Source organism: Mytilus trossulus, chromosome 4 (assembly GCF_036588685.1).
Source record: "Mytilus trossulus isolate FHL-02 chromosome 4, PNRI_Mtr1.1.1.hap1, whole genome shotgun sequence".
In the NCBI taxonomy this organism is placed as follows: Eukaryota; Metazoa; Mollusca; class Bivalvia; order Mytilida; family Mytilidae; genus Mytilus; species Mytilus trossulus.
In genome coordinates, this window is record NC_086376.1 from 29,762,769 (window position 1) to 29,784,483 (window position 21,715).

The 21,715-nt window shown below is 32.7% G+C and overlaps 2 protein-coding genes across 4 annotated transcripts in view; one reads left to right on the plus strand and one right to left on the minus strand.

Moving 5' to 3' along the window:
* LOC134715067 (treslin-like) overlaps window positions 1-3,120 on the plus strand; it is a 28,689-nt gene extending 25,569 nt beyond the window's left edge. Inside the window, exon 18 of the mRNA XM_063576944.1 lies at window positions 55-3,120. Coding sequence (XP_063433014.1) covers window positions 55-2,066 — 2,012 coding nt within the window. The 3' untranslated portion in view covers window positions 2,067-3,120. The remainder of the gene's footprint in view (window positions 1-54) is intronic.
* Window positions 3,121-7,176: 4,056 nt separating this feature from the next.
* LOC134715069 (uncharacterized) lies at window positions 7,177-21,704 on the minus strand. 3 transcript variants are annotated; one of them, XM_063576948.1, is made up of 6 exons: window positions 21,389-21,704; window positions 18,293-18,543; window positions 14,816-15,015; window positions 14,002-14,074; window positions 11,352-11,540; window positions 7,177-9,893 (listed from the first exon to the last, which is right to left on the minus strand). In XM_063576948.1, exons 2-6 carry the CDS (start codon window positions 18,462-18,464, stop codon window positions 9,655-9,657), a joined length of 873 nt encoding a protein of 290 aa, XP_063433018.1. In that variant the 5' UTR covers window positions 18,465-18,543; window positions 21,389-21,704; the 3' UTR covers window positions 7,177-9,654. The 3 variants fall into 3 exon arrangements, with proteins under 3 accessions (XP_063433018.1, XP_063433019.1, XP_063433020.1); XM_063576949.1 differs by lacking the exon at window positions 21,389-21,704 and adding an exon at window positions 21,191-21,283; XM_063576950.1 differs by lacking the exon at window positions 21,389-21,704 and adding an exon at window positions 20,183-20,228.
* Window positions 21,705-21,715: the final 11 nt, after the last annotated feature.

Below are 21,715 nucleotides of genomic sequence, written 5' to 3' on the forward strand. Positions count from 1 at the left end.
TTTTATTTCAATCTGTATTCTTTTATCTTAGTTCAAAAGATTTCCTTTTTTCAGATGTTGTTGAAAAACAGAGTCCATCTGAGAAAAAACAAGCTACACGAAGATCCTTTTACTCTGCAGGACCTGTAAATAGATCTCGTAGCTTAACAAACAGCCTTGAACTTGCTGACAGAATTGCTGGCAGGACTAGCAACTTTGTAAAAAAAGCAAAAAGACAAAGTCTATTTAACTTGAAGTCACCAGACAGAAACTCCTCGTTTTTATTGTCTCAGTTGATGAGTAGTCCAGGTTCAGTGAGAAAAACTCCTGGCAAAAAATTATCATTGAGCAAAGCATTGCAGTCACCATGCCAGAATACTCGATCAAAAACACCAAGTAAGGCTTTGTCATCTCAAAAATCTCTCTTTAATGAGAAAAGTCCTAAGAGATCAATAAAGAAGCTGTCATTTACACCTGTGAAGATGCCATCTCAAGAAGTACTTATACCAGATTCACCATGTCTAAATACAAGGTCACACACTCCAAGTAAAGGTCAGAGAGTCACTGGAACACCTTCACGATCACTAACAACCAATACATTACTCATGTCACCAAGTCAGAATACAAGGTCAAAAATAACATCCACACCTACTAGACATAGTGTTAAAGCTAAACTTTTCATGAAAAGTCCAGAAAATAAAACAGGATGTAAAACTCCAGTGAAATTTGCATCACTAGGTGAACCACAAAGAGGAAAAAGAGCTCTCAATTTAAATGATGTTGAGATTGAGGCTAATGATGCTATTGTGGTCTTGAACAACCAGAATTTAGAAGCCACAGACCAATCAGCTTATCAGATTGGGAATAAGTCGGTTAAAATTAATATCCAACCACAGACAGAGAAAACACCATCACCAACAAAAAGAATGGTTGTAAAAACACCTAGCTCAATTGATAGTTGGCCAAGAAAGAAAAAATGGACAAAAATTAAATATAGCGAAAGTCCAAAACTTAAAATAGATGAACAAAACATTGTGGAAGAAAATGGTTCTTTGAAAAGTTCTCAGTCAAATGGTAGTAGTTCTGGTGATGATGAGGTCGGAATAAGGATCAATGATAAACTAGATACTGATGATAGACTACAGCTGGATTTAAATAATGAGAAATCTGAAGACTTCATGTTTTGTAAGCCTAGAACTTCTTCTAAAAGAAGCTTAGCAGTTTCCCCCGAAGGTAAATCTTATGATTCCCCAGCTAAGCGAAGGTGTTTCTCTCCATTGAAGAACAACATGAAAAAACAAAATTTGATTTCTGGCACTCTTGATGATGGAGAGAAAATACTACTGAAAACATTTGGGAAAAGAAATTTGAGTATATCACCTGAAAAGTTATTATCTTCACCAAATAAAAGGCAGAGAATTTCTTTGAAGTCAATTGAATCACCAAAACAGGGGTTTTCCCTTCATTCACAGCTACTTTCAAAGAATTTCTCTAACACATCTGACGTTTTATCTAGTCAGGGCTTCGATACAAATCTTCTTAGTTCACAAGGTAGTGTGATGTCACAAGACTTTCTTTCTCTTACAAGTACTGATTCAATGGACTATTTCTCTGCTTCAAATGATGAAGTCTTCCTATCACCAACAAGAAGATCGAGAAATCTAGCCTCCTCACAAAGTCAGGAAACTGAAAGTGCAAAATTGACAGATTTATCAAATATATCATTTGTAAGAACAGATTCACCCGTGTTTGGTTCTTCAAAAAAGAAAAAGCTTGAGAAAAGACTAAAAAGTCTTGAAATAGTTGGTGAGCAAGATGTGGAAGATGGTATAAAAACTATCAAAAGTCCTTGTTCAAAAGTGCTGAAGTCAGAAGATGGGAGTTCTAAAATTTCACCATCTTCCAGGAAATACTCACCAAGTGTGTCAGCAAAAAGTCTTTGTCACTTAATTAGCTCCCCTATCTTGAACTCTCCTGCTACAAGAGAAGGAAAAGAAGATGGTAGTCCTAAAATAGATCAAGACAGTTTAAACATTAGAAGACAAAAAATGTCAGGAAGAATAAGAAGATCATTAATGCAGAACTAAAATATTTTAAACAATACAGTAGTTCATTCCTATATTATAATAAAAGGTTATTTTTCTTTTAAAACCACTTAGATTTGAAAATTTAAAACGTGTGTGATTTTTATAAAAAATTTGCTAGTCAACTCAGAAACTGTTTTAAATATCAGAAAATGGTTTACTGGTTTGCATCCAAGTAAATTTGGCATTGAAGTAGATGGTTCTATTTCAATAAGTTTTTTATTTTGGTTGCTGATAGCTATATCTGACAAATGTGAATTTTATGAGTGTTAACAAATCTTAAATTTTCATTTTTTCTCATTCAGCTTTAACATGTATAATGAAATATTCTTTCTCTAATTGAAATTTCTTTGCATCCTATTTAGGTAATAGAAATCTCAGTTGCATAATACCTTTGAAAACAGCAATGCCACTAGATTGTACTCCAAATCAAACATTGTTTCTAATGATTTCACTTTTGCTACCTTTATTTATTTATATGTTACATTGATAGATACATTTACTTTATTTGGGTGTAAAATTTTTAAACAGAACCCAAGTTTGTTTGTTTTAGTCTCGCCTGCGATTGTTCCAGAATGTGAGACAAATATTTAGATCCAGTGATGGTGACAGTGTAAACTGTTTTCTGTAATGCATTTTTTCAGGAGAAAAGATATTTTGTGCATATACTTATTTCATACTTTGAATCATGACTTCGAGGCTGATCTGAACTTAAAAGAATGTCTGAAAGCATGCTAGGTCAAATCAGATTTTTCAAATATTTATAACAAAAAGTCCTGGAAAATTTAGTTCAATTTATTTTGAAATATTTAAATCATTGATGTCAGTGAAGCGATTGAATTAAATGTCTAACAAAACATACAAATGGTTGTCCAGTGACAAGTACTAGACTTAATAAAGACAGATTGTTCAAAGGATTTGACATGAATTTGTAACTAATAATTATTATGTACATGTGGTTGTAATTAATAGTAATTATGTATATTATTTATCTAATTTTTATCATGTATCAAGACTAAGATCAATCTAATATTTATCAAATAAAACTTAATTACAACTGGTCTAGTTTTTGTCACACCTTTTGTCGTAGAATGTATAACATAGGGATAACATTCCAGCAGGGTTGGTAATGGTGTTAACTATATGTATAAAGCTTTATATCTCAGGAGGTAGCATACCTGGATGCTTTATATGCAGATACAATAAGCTACAAGAATTGTCCTCAATCTAATTTTCATGGTTCAGTGATTGCTTTAAAAAAAAAAAGTAAAATACATTTGGTATATCTATGTGGCTTCCTTGCAACGTCTACATGCCTTTTATACAGGGTTTACCTGATCTCTGCCTCATTTAATGAATCTGTGATCAAGTCTGTGTCTTGGATATTGTATTTGGTGTATGGAGAGATTGTTAGGTTAACATGTCTGACTCACAAGTTTCATCTGACCATTACCTCAATTTTATGGTTTAATGGACAATGTTTAGTATTTGTGGTATTGTCTATTTCTCAGATACTTTAAGCAATAGGGCCTCTATATTTGGTGTATGGAATGTTTGTTAGGTGTACATGTCTATCTGTGTGATATGGTTCATATTATCATATAACTTTTATAACTTGCTGTTTGGGGTGAGCCAAGGCTCCAAGTTGAAGACTGTACTTTGACCTTTAATGGTTGACTTTTACAAATTGTGACTTTGAATGAGAGTTGTTTCATTGGCACTCATACCACATCTTCTTATACTTATTGACCTCATTTACATGGATCATTTATAAAGTTCAGTTTATCACTTTATGTGATACTTGTAGTAAAACCTTCATATTACAGAATTTCAACATTTATTCAATCATGTTAAACAGGCAAGACATTTCAGTGTGTGCACTTTTGTTCTGAAAAATGAACTTTATCACAAGTTTTCAGTTTATATGAGTAGCAACTTTTAACAGTCATCTGTGTCTAGACCAATTAAAAACCTTACTATGTATGAAAAAAACGAGATACGGTATGATTATCAAAGAGACAAATTTCCACCGAAGACCAAAAGACAACATATTTCAAGTAAAGGTCATACTGCAGCATTCAACAATGAACAAAACCTATAGTGCATAGCAATCTATCAAACATAACAATATGTACAAACTAACATCTTGATGCGTAAACAAAACACAAACTATACAGTAGCACATGGCAACCTCTGTATAACAGGTTTCTGACCTTGGACAAACCCATAAAGAATGTGCAAGGTTAAACATGTTTGTATGCAGCCAACGATCACCCTGATCCTGGAACAGTGGTGTGACAGCACAACATAACAACTAACTATGAAAGTTCATAAGAACTAGATATCATTGAGATGGAAGCCATCTCTGTGGGCCCCGCTGTCAATAACGTGGGGTAAATAAGTTGTATGGATAATCTGTATGAAGCATTATTTGAAGTTATTACATAGTCTCATGTGTGATTTCAATCTAAGATTTTAAGTTAAAACTGATAAATATTCTCATCTTACTTTCATAGTATAATAGTGATATGACTGCATGATGTGAACTAATTGTTGACTACTCTAAGGTGACTTCTGGATATATGGATTGATGTTCGAACAATATGTTTAAAGGTGCTGCCCAATTGATATTTGTCACATATTTTTAGAATTATGCCTTCAATATATTATGACCCACCAAGTATAAAGTATGAAATATTAACGGTTCTCGAGAGGTAGAGCGGACACAATTTGTTAAGAACAACAAACGGATGGACAGACCGACAGACTGACCTAAGACCTAGGATGCATACATTATGACACATTCTCTGGTGTTGGTTTATATATATGTTAAGTTGAAAATGTTTGTCAGGTATAAAGTATGAAATAATAACAGCTGTCCTCTCAAAATATAGTGTGGATCAAATTTGTTAGCGATGGACAGACCAACAGACAGACAGACCTTTGACCTAGGAAGTGGTACATACACCATGACACACCCTCTGGTGTTGGTTAAAATGGATGTCAAAAAGTATAATATTTGAAATCATAATGGTTCTCAAGATATAGAGCGGACACAATCTTCACCACAGGACACAGGATTGTGAACTGAAACCAAAGTTTTTTTGAAGTTGACCTTTGACCTAAGAAGTTGTACATACATCATGACACGCCCTCTGGTGGTGGTTAAAATGGATGTCAAGTATAAACTTTGAAATCATAATGGTTATCTAGATATGGAGTGGACACGATCTTCACCACAGGACACGGGGTTGTCAACTCTAAACCAAAGTTTTTGACCTTGACCTTTGACCTAGGAAGTTGTACATACATCATGACACACCCTCTGGTGTTGGTTAAAATGGATGTCAAGTATAATATTTGAAATCATAATGGTTCTCAAGATATAGAGCGGACACAATCTTCACCACAGGTCACAGGATTGTCAACTGAAACCAAAGTTTTTTTGACGTTGAACTTTGACCTAGGAAGTTGTACATACATCATGACACGCCCTCTGGTGGTGGTTAAAATGGATGTCAAGTATAAACTTTGAAATCATAAGGATTATCTAGATATGGAGCGGACACAATCCCACAGGACACAGGGTTGTCAACTCTAAACCTAAGTTTTTTTGACAATGACCTTTGACCTAGGAAGTTGAACATACATCATGACACGCCCTCTGGTGGTTGTTAAAATGGATGTCAAGTATAAACTTTGAAATCATAAGGATTATCTAGATATGGAGCGGACACAATCCCACAGGACACAGGGTTGTCAACTCTAAACCAAAGTTATTGACCTTGACCTTTGACCTAGGAAGTTGTACATACATCATGACACGCCCTCTGGTGGTTGTTAAAATGGATGTCAAGTATAAACTTTGAAATCATAATGGTTATCTAGATATGGAGCGGACATGATCTACACCACAGGACACAAGGTTGTCAACTAAAACCAAAGTTTTTGACCTTGACCTTTGACCTAGAAAGTTGTACATACAACATGACACACCCTCTGGTGTTGGTTGATAATCATGTTAAGTATTAAGTATGAAATCATAATGGTTCTCTAGATATGGAGCGGACACAAAAGTGTTACGGACGGACGGACAGACGGACAGACGGACAGACAGACTGATCACTATAGGGCGACCCGACTTTTAGTCGGGGCCCTAATGAATCATTGGATTGGACTGATTGGTGTTTAATGTCACTTTCAACACCAACAGCTTTTTCTTGGTGGTAAGTTAATAAAGGTGTAGAAAGCTTGAGAGAACCACAGACCTTCCATAGGAAAATTGACAATCATAGTCAATGGAGATTATAACTTGAGCACAGGTGCCTCTTGTCAGATCAATACAAAGCACCTAAAAGACACAAAGTAAACATATTAAGAGTATGTGCATTTACTGGGAGCTAGTTCATAGCTTACAACAACAAATCAAATAATCATGTATGACTTTGAATAATGTGATAATTGCCACTGGAACTGACACACCAATCCATTTTTGATCCATTAATATGAAATTTAAACATCAATTGGAAGTTTTGAAGTTGCAGATTACAAAATGCAGTGTTTTTATTAGGGATTTGCTATTTGAAATTTTTCTAAATTAAAGGGAATTAAATTCTGCAAGGGGTCAATTTTCATTTCAGTCAATTCATTGTAAACCAAATAAAACTTCCACAGAGTCGTCTCCTCTTGGTCAAGGTATTTCAACTTTTGTCAGTTCAATTGTCTAATTGAATTTAGACAATAGTTATGTTCTCAGTGTAGTTTATTCACTGGAATCTTTAAATTTCTTCTACATAAAATCCATTAGGCATTGATTAATTTGCAGGAAGAAAAAAAGTATCTTCTAAGTAGATGATAATACATGTTTCAACTCACAAAACCTGCATGATTTGTTTTTTGTTCATTATTTTGTACATTGTCAGGCTGTTGGTTTTCTTGTTTAAATTGTTTTTTTGAGCCTTTAATGGCGGACTATGGTTAGTTTTGCTCATTTTTGAAGGGTGTACAGTGACCTAAATTTGTTATTTTATGAGTCATTTGGTACTTTGTGGATAGCTGTCTCAATGACAATCATACTTCATCGTCTTATTTATATATTAACAATTAAAAGCTGTAAACATATATCTTCTTTTATTTCTGTAAAAATATATTTTATATATATTTCATGTAAAACATACAAAGTTGATACAAATAAAATACTTTATAAATCTTCTTGAGCACCTCATCATAATGCAAAACTGAGATATCTGTGAGATCTATAAACAACAGATTGATCATCACTTTTAAAATGTAAAAATTGAAAAAATATTTAAGCACTTAATTTTTTTTATACTTTGGGTACAAGTTGTCTGTAATTTGACACTCACCTTCTTTAACTAGGTGGTACAAATTCATCTTAAGGGCATACAATACAGTTACAGGGGAGGTAATGATGATTTAACGTAAATTGTTATTTTTGCGACGTCAAACTATGACTTATCCGGAAAACATTCAGTTTTTTTCGACTGATTTTAATCATTCACACTTATTCAAATTCATGGACCTCTCTTTTTTAAAATGCCATTTGGTTTGATTCTTAAGAATATTATGTGATAAATATACATGTTTTTTTCTACATTCATGAATATTTGACAAATAAGAGTTATTTGAAAAAAACAAAAAGCACAAATTTAAATGACATTTATATAAATTTTATAGAGTTTAAAACCAGTAATTTAACAAAAAACAGTAACTGTTTGTGTTTTATCTTTTAGAAAAAAAAAGTTATGTAGTTCTGTTGAAAGGAAAAATTTGTCCACAAATCGGAATTTTAGGCAAATATATAAAACTTGGACTGAAAAAGTAGCACATGTAGGTATATTTTTTATAACATATTTGATTTAATTAGGCAAAAAATAGCCTTTATGCAAATTGTCAGCAAAATTTCAATATGGGATCCATATACTTCAAGCTAACATTTAGCTTATTACTCTGAAATAAAGATGCAAATGAGGACAGTACAATGGGTAGATGTATTTATACTTTTCATTTGTACAAGTTTCTTAATCCTCAAAAATAGTACATGTGTAATGTAAAAATATGGAGATGTGGTAATATTGCCAATGAAACAATTAACTACCAGAGTTCAAATGAAGTGAATATAAAGAATTATGGGCAACTGTACAGCCTTTAACAATGAGAAAATCCCAAACTATAGTTTGCCATAAAAGGCCCTGACATGAAAAGAGAAAAAACAATGGTACAAGATATAAAGCAAATATTGGGCTCATTTGGCACTGTAGAATGAAAACAATTTGAATCCTTGGTTATTTTTTTTAACCTGCTAATTATCAGTGATTGAAAATGTAAATATGTTAATAGTTATGATAAAAATAATATAAAACAGCTGTTAATAACAGTGATTTGCAAAATATAAGAAAAGATTTCTATAATAGGAAATAACTACATTACGTACATGATAAAGACTTTAATTCTTGTCTACCATCTTAATAGTTTTAGGATCCAAGTAAGGACCTTCAGATCATATATGTACTGAACAGTAAATTAAACCCCTTGCATCCAGTGGTTGAATAGTGATAAATACAAAAGATTATATGTATATAGAGTAAAACAAAAAGCACAGCAAATACATAGAACCCACTTTATTTCACCTTCTAAAGATAGTCTAAAATAAAATTAAAATTACATTGGTGGACGTGGCTTATCACTAAATAAATATATGATAGAATCTTATACTCTGCCAAAATACAGATTTTTCCATGCTTTTTCCAAAAATTAATAAAAAGTATGGGTCCCCATGCTACAAGATGAGCACATTGCCTAGTTTTGTATAGATTACTCATGAAAATACACTTTTTAGCTGACATGGCCCACAGGGCCAAGAGGGCTTTTCTCATCACTTGGTGTCCGTCGTCGTTATCTTTTACAAAATCTTCTCCTCTAAAACTACTTGGCCAAATTTAACCAAACTTGGCCACAATCATCATTGAGGTATCTAGTTTAAAAAATGTGTCCAATGACCCGGCCAACTAAACAAGATGGTCACCATGGCTAAATATAGAACATAGGGGTAAAATGTAGATTTTGGCTAATATCTTTGAAACCAAAGCACCTAGAGAAAATCTGACATGGGGGTAAAATTGTTTATCAGGTAAGATCTATCTGTCCTGAACTTTTCAGACAAATCAGATATCCGTTGTTGGGTTGTTGCCCCTGAATTTATTATTTTAAGGAAATTTTGCAGTTTTTGGTTATCATCTTGATTATTATTATAGATAGAGATAAACTATAAATAAACTGTAAACAGTAATAATGTTCAGCAAAGTAAGATCTACAAATAGGTTAACCATGACTAAAATGGTCAATTGACTCCTCAAGGAACAGACCCACAGTCCAGAAAACATAATGCCAATAAATGAGGTATAAAAATGGGGCATAAAAAGTAAATAAACAAGTAAAATTAGTAAATGAGTCTAATAAAAACATGTAACATTATCCAAGGAAGATATATAAATAATTAATTTTCATATTTATACAGTGTGATTATCTTTTCAAACTTTGGAACATTGCTATACCATTGTTTGACTGTTTCTTAGTTTTTGAATTTGATAATTATATCTTGTGTTAACATGTGATTAAAGCTACTTAACCCTATGTATTCCCCCATTGGATTAATTGTAAATGTTTCACTCATTTTTTGGTTCACCATTAAGAACAAGTCTATGACGGAGATCTTCTCGCCCTTCAAACTCTTTAGCAATTTCTCCATACTGACAAATATCCAACCGCCAGCGTCATCAGGGGTGTTTATATTATGATATGACAAAAAACCTGAAACAAAAATCCAACACCATCATTAATAAGGGATGTTTTTATTTTCATATGACACATTGCTTGAAAAACAAGCATTTTGTGAGTATTGTGAGGCAATACAAAGCTAAAGTTGGCTATTGGTTAAAAATTATTTCTTTTGAACAAAATTCTTACTTGTCATGGTGTAAACTATTTACATATAAAAATTATCAAGTCAATACCTTCAAGCATGACAAAAAAGTGTTGAAAACTGATTGTATAAGTATTTTTTTTTAGTCCAAGGACTATATCTCTACACAAAATCATCAGATTAGAACAAAAGTCGATCTTGATCTGTATTTTGTCATAAAACAATATACTAATTGTCAAATCAATATCTTCATGAATGACAAATATAGTGTGGAAACGATTATTTTAGTGACTATTCTAAAGGACCATAACACTGCACAAAATCATTAGGCCTGAACAAAATTCAAACTCAATCTGTAACTTGTCATGATAAAACAATATACATGTACCAAATATCAAATCCATATCTTCAAGCATGAAGAAAAAAGGTGTGGAAAACTGATTCCGGACTGACATGGACAGAGTGCAAACCTTAAGTCCCCTACCAACATGGTTGACGGTTCTAAGGGGACTAAAAAAACAGTATACATTGGGGAATCACTTACAGTAAGTCAATGCTATTTGGAATATCTCAATTTCATGAAAATTATTTGGCCCTGCATTCTTAATCATGGTCTACTGACTGAAACCTTTGCTAAGGTTAAATGTGTAGGTTTATGATTAGGTCAAGGGATCCACTTATAATAAGTCAATGATATTTGATATGCAGTTGTATTAATTGGAATCTATACATCTCCATGGATATAAGTTCACCCCCCTCAACCATGTTATATATTGGAACTTCTGCATAAACTCCATGGTGAAGTTTGTGATTAGGTCAGGGTATGGGGAACTACTTATAATAAATCAATGATATTTAGTTCAGAGTTGTCTTAGCAAAATCATATAGTATTTTCCACGAGGTTATTTGGGCCTGCAATTCAGTATGGTTTAAGGACTTTGAATGTTTTGCATTGTAAACTGGTTAAAAGTATTGCCATTATTTACTTTCAAAATTACATACAGGCATTTGGGGCCCTTCATAGCTTGCTGTTTTCGGTGTGAGCCAAGGCTCTGTGTTGAAGGCCGTACTTTGACCTATAATTGTTTACTTTTTACGAATTGTGACTTTGATGAAGAATTGTCTCATTGGCACTCATACCACATCTACCTATTTACATGTCATGTATATAAGACATATTTCTGTTTGAACAGTTTATCATTCATTAATAATCTTTGCTATGTTTAAGTAATTTTGTTGTAATCTAAAAAATTAAATCATTGAAAAGGGACTGAGCATGCACTTTCCCCACCAAAATCCTAGTAAATTCTAGATGAAATCAGCAAACAAGTGCATAACAAATATACCTGATGGTGACGAAAACATAACAATACTGTCTCTGATACATGGCTGTGCTAATTTCCAGGTTTTAGGCCAGGCTATACTATTCAGAGCCTCTGTTGACTGAGATTTTCCATGGGCTACAGCGGTAAGTTCATCTGGTGTTGGTTGATTACCAATTGCAGGTGCATGTATTCTAAGACTAGGTTCAGTCACTGAAGAAATAACGATGGTTGAGAGTAAGAATGTGATACCATTTTGAAATAAACAGCTACGCCATGTGCACATGATACGACAGTGTTCCAGCTAGGTTTTTAAAAGGGCAGGGTGCCAATCCTGAAAAAGGGCATTTAACGCGCGATATGATCATTAATGACCCATCCGATAAACGGATTACCTATAACAGCAGATTATGACACCAGTTGTAACCATTGATTAGCTTGGGGTCGTAAACAAAGTCATAAACTTTTCCCCAGGTAAAATTTAGTAATTAGCGTATCATATCAATACGCAAATTAATATGCAATCGATCTTCAAAAAAGGCAGGGCGCCCTGGAAACTGTAAAAAGGGCACAGGGCGCCACTCGGAAAAGGGCGGGCGCCGCGCCCTCTGAAAACGGCCTAGCTGGAACACTGTACGTCTTGTGTGGAAGTTTTATGCAATAATCATAAATAGTTTCTGAGAAAGTTTTAAATTGTTTTTGAGACATGGCGAGACATGTAAAACCCCCCACCCTGTTGTTTTTTCTCTCCAAAAAAAATAATATCACTAAAATAAAATTTTAAATCAAAACCAAAAGTATACAGATCTTTAGATTAATATAACAAAGAAGTGTGTAAAGTTTTAAGCAACAATTATAAAAAAAATTTGAGATACAGCACGGCATGTAAAAAAAACCTCCCCTGTTTTACAAAATACTCAATAACTCAACAAAAAAATTTGAATCATCACCAAAAAGTATACAGATCTTAAGATTAATAAAACAAAGACATGTGTAAAGTTTTAAGCAATAATAATAAATCATTTTTGAGATATGGCGTGACATGTAAAAAAAAACTCCCCCTTTTTAACAAAATACTCAATAACTCAAAAATGAAATTTTGAATCATCACCAAAAAAAGGTTTTTCGCAGATTTTATATGCTTTGTATACAAATATTTACCCATATTAAAAGAAATCAATCTGCAATTTTTCAGATAATAAAAGAGATAAATGAATTATTTTTACGATTTTCAGTTGTAGTTCAACGATCAGCCAAGGTTGTATGGATTTTTTTTTAGCAAAATCTGTGACATAGCCCATTTACTGTTCCTTGACCTTAACCCCACGTCCCCACATAGAAGCAAAGAGCAATTTCCTGAAGATATGCACATCTACACAGTATGTCCTTTTTATCTACAAAATGTCACGAAATTCTGTTGTATGGTTTCATAGGAGTTGCAATGACAAGAACAGGACTGACAGATGAGTCAAAAATATTTTGCCTGACACAAACATACACCCAAAATACTCCTATTGTAAGAGGTATTAATAAAAATATTCTTTTAATAACAAAACGATACTATGGTGATTGCATGTTCTAAATAAAATACTTCAATGATAAGGTTTTTTCTCATCACTTGGCTTCTGTCTTTGTTAACTTTTACAAAAATCTTCTCCTCTGAAACTACTGGGTCAAATTTAACCAAACTTGGCAACAATCATCATTGGATTATCTAGTTTAAAAAATGTTTCTGATGACCTGGCCAACCAACAAGATGGCTGCCGTGGCTAAAAATATACCATAGGGGTGAAATGCATATTTTGGCTGATATCTCTGAAACCATGGCATTTAGAGCATATCTGAGAAATATCTTCCCTGACATTTTCATACAAATCAAAATACCTGTTGTTGGGTTACTGCCCCTGAACTGGTAATTTAAGGAATTTGTCATTTTTGGGTTATTATCTTGAGTATTATCATAAAGATAAATAGTAAACAGCATTTTTGTTCAACAGAGATCTACAAATAAATCAATATGACCAAAATGGTCAATTGACCTGATAAGGAGTTATTGCCCTTTGAAGTCAATTTTTAACAATTTCTCATACACAGTCTTTTACAAAAGTCTTCTTCTCTGAAACAACTGAGACAAATTTAACCATACTTGTCCACAATCAATATTAGGGTATCTAGTTTAATAAATGTGTCCGATGACCCTGCCTGCCAACCATCATGTCAGGCATGGCTAAAAATAGAACATAGGGGGAAAATGCAGTTTTTTGGCCTTTATCCCTGAAATTAAAGCAAAAGTATAATGGTTGTATTATGTCATACATCAAATGTAAATGGAGCCTCTAGTTTTATCATATAATACTCCAATGATGATTGTATTTGTATATAATACTACTATGACATGTATGATGAATGTACATATTTTTGATATTGTACTGAATTTAAATACTCCAATGAATCGATGAGTGTACTCAATAAATAATCCTATGATGAGTGTACTCAATAAATAATCCTATGATGACCTACTGTACAAAATACTCCTATTACAAAGTGTATTTAACAAAATACGTCAACAGTGGGTGTACTTAATAAAATTAGAATGATACATCACCAAATAGAAATAGCTTTATAAGAAATGTGTTTAAATAAGGCTCAGCTTAAAAAGACCCTATGTACTAACTTGAATGATGCATTACTCCTTGGTCTTTCCCCAGTAAAGTCACTGTTGTTTTATCTGATCTGTTTCTGCACATCTGTTAAATACAATTTCAAAAATATCCATTCATTGCTGGCACCAAAAGGACATAAGAGACATTTACCCAATAAACAAGTTTAAAAAGATATAATTCCCCTACTGATCACTCCACATGTATATATAATACTTCTGTGTGATTTTGTGTTTAATTTTCAGTTTATTGCGACTGCATTGCTTACTTTCAAGTTGTTCTGGCTCATCAAATCTGTGTACAGATAGTTAAAATTTACCAGCAGCATTAAAAGACTTAATAACAAAAATTTGAATCCGAATCAAAAGGTTCCATGCAAAATCTGCCCCTTGGTGGAGCTGAAAAAGGAGAGCTCCTTGTTCAACCTATAAAATGTTGGCAGGTGTGTACAAGAATATGTTTATCTTTACAGGCTCACACATCAATGCCACACAGTAGCAACATTTTTATGATCAGTGAACTATGAAATTAAGGTAAAAACTCTAATTTGACATATATAAAGTTAACATTAAAATGAAATGAACATATGTACTCAAGTAACAAGTTGATGTGACATAAACTAAATACTTCAATAGTATACAGGATGGACGAATGAATAGATGGAGTCTCAGAAAAGCACAGACAAGAAAAAATAATGTCCCATTCTATTTCATACAGGGCATAAAAAGTTTGACATTTCAGGATATTTTTATTTAATATCTTAATAGGATTTGAATTATTCAACTTATTGAAGATTAAAATGCAAATGTAATCATAATACACTTTTACCTGCATGATGAAAATCTTCTGCTTTTCTTTAACGTCTTTGAATATCTCAAGTAGCTTATTCACTTTATATCGTTTATCTCTTCCCCATACAATTTCAAAGGTCACATCTTTTCCATCAGTGTCTTGTTCTTTTTCTACTCCATGTGAGCTAACAGCTAATACAAGATGTGTGTATTTTCCCTCCTCAAATTTGTTTCTCACTGAAAAAAAGTAAAGTTTACTATAAACATCCCATTTCAACTAAAATTAGAACAATCCTAACTCTATCTTTCCTTATTGTCAAACTGATTTCTACAGCAATTACATAGTTTTTATAAGTGAGTTTGTTGGTTTAAAAAAAATACCTACATATAAAAACAAGGAGAAGAAGATGTTGTATGATTCATGTTGAGACAACTATCACCAAAGTTCAAATGAAGTGGATATTAAGCAATTGTTTGCAGCAACTGTATGACCATCAAAAATGAAAAAAAAAAACATACTGTTTAAGTAACTGTATGGTTGGCTATAAAAGGCATGAAAAATTTGAAACGATTCAATTGAGAAAACTTATGGCCAATTTTATAACAAAACAAATATGACAGACATGAACAAATGACAAAATTATAACCACTGAACTAAATTCATGAAAAACAAGAATGTGTCCATAGTACACGGATGCCCCACTCGCACTATAATTTTCCATGTTCAGTGAACCGTGAAATTGGGGTCAAAACTTTAATTTGGAATTAAAATTAGAAAGATCATATCATAAGGAATATGTGTACAAAGTTTCAAGTAGATGTGACTTTAACTTCATCAAAAACTACCTTGACCAAAAACTTTAACCTGAACTTCGCACTTTCATTTTCTATGTTCAGTGGACCATGAAATTGGGGTAAAAACTATAATTTGGCATTAAAATTAGAAAGATCATATCATGGGGAACATGTGTACTAAGTTTAAAGTGGATTGGACCTCAACTTCATCAAAAAACTACCTTGACCAGAAAACATTATGCCTCTCTACTATCGTAGGTGGGGCATAAAAACTATCACCTATGATTGCTGCTGTCAGTGTAAAAGTGTAAACTTGACTTAACTAGAGGCTCTAAAGAGCCTGTGTCGCTCACCTTGGTCTATGTTAATATTAAACAAAGGAAGCAGATTGAAAATTGACTACAAAGGTCAATAACTCCTACAGGGGTCAATTGACCATTTCGTTCATGTTGACTTATTTGTAGATCTTACTTTGCTGAACATTATTGCTGTTTACAGTTTACCTATATCTATAATAATATTCAATATAAAACAGCAAAATTTCCTTAAAATTACCAATTCAGGGGCCGCAACCCAAAAACAGGTTGTCCAATTCATCTGAAAATTTCAAGGCAGATAGATCTTGACCTGATTAACAATTTTACTTCATGTCAGATTTTCTCTAAATTATTTGGTTTTTGAGTTATAAGCCAAAAACTGCATTTTACCCCTATGTTCTATTTTTAGCCGTGGCGGCCATCTTGGTTTGATGGCCAGGTCACCGGACACATTTTTTAAACAAGAAACCCCAAAGATGATTGTGGCCAAGTTTGGATCAATTTGGCACAGCAGTTTCAGAGAAGAAGATTTTAGTAAAAGATATATAAAATTTACGAAAAATGGTTAAAAATTGACTTTAAAGGGCAATAACTCCTAAAGAGGTCAACTGACCATTTTGGTCATGTTGACTTATTTGTAAATATGACCTTGCTGAACATTATCGCTGTTTACAGTTTACCTATATCTATAATAATATTCAATATAATAACCAAAAACAGCAAAATTTCCTTAAAATTACCAATTCAGGGGCCGCAACCCAAAAACAGGTTGTCCAATTCATCTGAAAATTTCAGGGCAGATAGATCTTCACCTGATTAACAATTTTACCCAATGTCAGATTGGCTCTAAATGCTTTGGTTTTTGAGTTATAAGCCAAAAACTGCATTTTACCCCTATGTTCTATTTACAGCCATGGCGGTCATCTTGGTTAGTTGGCGGGGTCACCGGACACAATTTTTAAACTAGATACCCCAATGATGATTGTGGCCAAGTTTCAAATAATTTGGCCCAGCAGTTTCAGAGGAGAAGATTTTTCTAAAAGATTACTAAGATTTACGAAAAATGGTTAAAAATTGACTATAAAGGGCAATAACTCCTAAAGTGGTCAACTGATCATTTTGGTCATGTTGACTTATTTGTAGATCTTACTTTGCTGAACATTATTGCTTTTTACAGTTTATCTCTATCTGAAATAATATTCAAGATAATAACCAAAAACAACAAAATTTCCTTAAAATTACCAATTCAGGGGCAGCAACCTAACAACGGAATGTCAGATTCATCTGAAAATTTCAGGGCAGATAGATCTTAACCTGATTAACAATATTACCCCATGTCAGATTTGCCCTAAATGCTTTGGTTTTTGAGTTATAAGCCAAAAACTGCATTTTACCCCTATGTTCTATTTATAGCCATGGCGGCCATCTTGGTTAGTTGGCGGGGTCACCGGACACAATTTTTAAACTAGATACCCCAATGATGATTGTGGCAAAGTTTGGTTAAATTTGGCCCAGTAGTTTCAGAGGAGAAGATTTTTGTAAAAGTTAACGCAGGACAATGACGACGCCGGACGCTGGACGCCGGACGCCAAGTGATGAGAAAAGCTCACTTGGCCCTTCGGGCCAGGTGAGCTAAAAAGTGAGTCCAATTGTTAGTACAATACTGAATTAAAAAAAAATCTATTTTTTTTCTTTTGACGCTTAATTTCTTGGTCTTAAATACTAGAGTAAGCCAAAAAAGTGTCCAGTGAAAAAAGTGTCCACCTGCCACTTTTCCCCAGAAAAGATATATTTAAATGTGTCCGATGCTGAGAAAAAGTGTCCATTTAATTGAACATAATTTCATGATACTTTATACAATAAAATTATAACCTGTATGAGGGCACTTTTTCACAGTAAGAAGTATCCTTTAAAGGGAGATAATGAAAAGTCACTGAAATGTTTGAACTATATTTAATTTTCTTTTACTAAATAAAAGCAACAGTAGTTTTCCCCTGTTGGAAATTCATGAATGAATTGAGAAAAAAAATCCAGGTTACAAACTAAAACCCAGGGAAATGCATCAAATATAAGAGAACTCAGTGACAACACAACAGAAACACAACATTAAAATGTAACACACACAGAAACTAACTATAATTTTACAATGGCCATTTTCCTGACTTGGTACAGGACATTTTAAGAAAAAAAATATGGTGGGTTGAACCTGGTTTTGTGCATGCCAAACCTCCCACTTTTATGGCAATGTTAAATATAACATTAAAATGACAACATTACAATACATGACAGGACTACAATACAAATAAATGGGAGAACTCAGTCAAATCATGTTATTTAGTTTTATAGTTCATTGATTGTTTCATTTATAACAATAATCTCAAACGGTTTGATTTATAACTTACAACTTTTTAACTGATTTTCAAAGTCTATTTCAATTCTAGGTGGGGTGTAGTCCTTCATTACAATCTTTTCAACTTCACAACCCTCAACCTGGCTCCAGAAAGAAGTAAACTTTTCATAATCATCACCTGCACCATCTTCCTTCAATGGAAATATTCTGGCCAATATTCTCATTCCTCTTGGATATTATTGTTGTGAATGGATAGTTCCTCAATCCTCTTGAATATTATTGTTGTGGATTGTATATATAGTCCTGGAGAAAATACTAAAACATTTTGGATAACATCGAGCTACAAACATGACAAACATGACAAAATATAATTTATTATTCAACATGTTCAAAGTATCAAATCAATGATAAATCAATGATTTTTTTTACTGCTTCCTAAATCCTTACCAGAGTTCTGCTGACTTCATAGACTTGGACTAAAATGATTTTGAACTTGATTTGATTTGGTTGATAGATTGTTGTTTGCTAATTATTTCAAGTTTTTTCTTTTAAAATAGAAAAGGGAATTAAATTTGATGGAAAATTATTTCATGTCTGACTTCAAAATATTATCACTAAAATGAAGCATTTCAATTGGTATGTAAGTTGCACTTACATATATACGTCAATATTAATAGAAAACTTGCAGATTCAAATAAACTATAGTGATTCCAACATTCATTTGGACACATATTCTTCAAATTTTTCATCAAATTGTTTTATGGTTGTCAGACTGTTTACATGAAGGAAAAATCGCTGAGAAATGTTAAAGGAATTCAAAATTTATTTGAGTAGAAATGAAAAGAGATTTTTTTCTGGAATAACAATTTTGTAAACTTCTGGAAAAACTTTTTGATTCCTTAGTAGCCCCTATTCTCCTTTATTGTAGTGAAATCTGGGGGATTATTTCGACATTTAAAGACAGTGATGCCTACGAAAAGTTGCATATAAAGAAATCTTAGGAGTACACTGTAAGGCCTCGAATGATGCATGTCGTTCCGAACTTGCAAGACTGCCATTGAAAAATAGGATAATGTTATCTAGCATTAAATTCTGGGATCATTTAATCACTTCAGAAGGAAGTTTAGTTCATCAAATATATAATGCTACAAAAAAAAGCAACCCATGGGTTAAAAAGTTAAATATTATTATTCAAAACTTAGGTTTATCTTATTTGTCAAATGATAACCTTACTATTAAACCCCTGTTTGGTTTCATAAAACAAAGACTAACTGATCAGGGTTTTCAGGAACAACATGCAAATATTTCAGCATCTCCTAAATTAATATTTTTCCAGAGTGTCTACAAAATTAATGAACGGGCAGGTTATGTTGATGCTTTAAAAAATAGATCAGATCGATCATCATTATGTAAATTAAGAGTTAGTGCTCATAACCTTGCCATTGAAAGAGGAAGATATTTAAAAATGCCCAGAGATCAAAGAATTTGTGAAATCTGTAAAAGTGGCGAAATTGAAAATGAACAGCACATGTTGCTACACTGTAGCGGTTACTCCAGTATTAGAGAGTCTTTTGTATTAAAAATGTTTAATATTACAGGAAAAAGTGTAACCACATTGTGTGATAAAAATATAATAAATCTCATACTTAATAATACATCCTATAAGGCACTAAAATTATCTTCCTCTTTCGTAACAAATTGTTTTAATGCAAGAAGTAATCTATTGTAATAGATTTTCATTATACCTTTAATCGTTTATTCACATATATATATAATTGTTTGTATTTTACTACCATGTATAGCAAATTGTTATATCCATTCGGTCATTACCATTTATTGTAAATGCGTTTGTGCCAATAAAATATTATTGTCTATTGTCTATTTATATTAAGCACAAAAAAATTAAACATTTAATGACTCAAATGCCTGTGATTAAACTTACAGACGAAAAAGTCCACAGCCAGGAAAAAGGCACTTTAGATTGACATCAGCAAACAGATAAAGTAAAAAATAACATAAATATTAAAACAATATATATATAAAAGATGAAGAAACACTGAAGTAGTAACTTGTGTTGTTTTGCCTTTTGGGTTGAGGCAGTTAAATGTGGCTACCTACAAGACAAGTAACAGTAAAAAATCTTGCCAAATGACTTTAACCATAATGATGCATGACGTTAAATGTACACTTTCTTTTAGACGTTAAAAGATTTGAATGAATTTGACTACATTCATGTTAAATTTTTATTAAAATAATAGTAAAAATTGACAATATTTATAAAAATTTGAGAACTCTGACGAATCAAGATAAGGGCAGTTAAAGAATCACAGTAAATATGAAACAATAGACCACTTTCGAGTTCATCTGTCACAGGAAAAAACTCGTCAATATACACCCCTTTATGACGTCATTTACCAGATAGATGGGGTTGCCTGTATCCCTGCACTATTTATGTTGATCAAGCATGTTAGTGATCGTCACTTTGCAGGATAAACTAGAAATAATGGTTGTTCTGTAGGTATTTAATGACAATTCCCTAATGACAGCAATGTTGATTGTCAATTTTGAGAATTCAATTTGCCGAATAATTTGTACAATATAGAATTACAAACAACTCGCTCAACATTGGAATGGAAGTGACGACGCCCCTACAGACACAAATGACGTTCACCAAAACCAGAGTTTTTGACGGAAATGCAACAAAATCGAAAGTTTTCAACTTTTCTATTTGACGCAAATGATAGTAAAAAATAACCGTTTAAAGACTGAGAGTTTAGGGCATTACTTCACTCAAGAATGAGCTGTGTGCTTAACATGCACTTGTTTCTATCCATTTGAAGACCCATTATCAATTATGTACACAACTTGTTTCTGTGCTCCTGCATATTTTTTTTTTTTTAAATACCTTTGTTCTTTGTGCTTGTTTCTATAAGGGACAGTCTATACTAACTATAAAGAAAATTGCTTGTCCCTGTTTTATGCTCAGGCAGAGACATATAATTGTATTAAATGTGTCTGGCTCAGGTGCATGCAGTCTACTTTCGGTTTTATAAATTACACAATATTTAACATGTTTAAAAACAGTATCAGCTTTCCAACCCTCATATTTCCCATTTCTTAATTCATATTTTGATTTGGCTCGACGTACCTTCTTATTTTTAATATGTTTTGTTCCCTTATATATTTTTTAATCACTTATGCAGTTCGCACAATTTCTACTTTCTGTTTAATTTTTTTCAGGACGACAACTCGCCCCCACTTTTTCACCAACTCGCCCCATTTTTTTCACAAAGTCGACCCACTATTTTTATTCTACATCCCAACAATTCTATAATTTTCTTAGTCGAAAGGTCTGGCCAACTGTTGAATTAAAACCTAATCAATTGTAGCTGGAGTGAAGAACATTAATGAAATTATTTCAAAAGTAAAGGTCAGAACTGATGAATGAATCTGCCAAATTTGGCGGGAAATAATT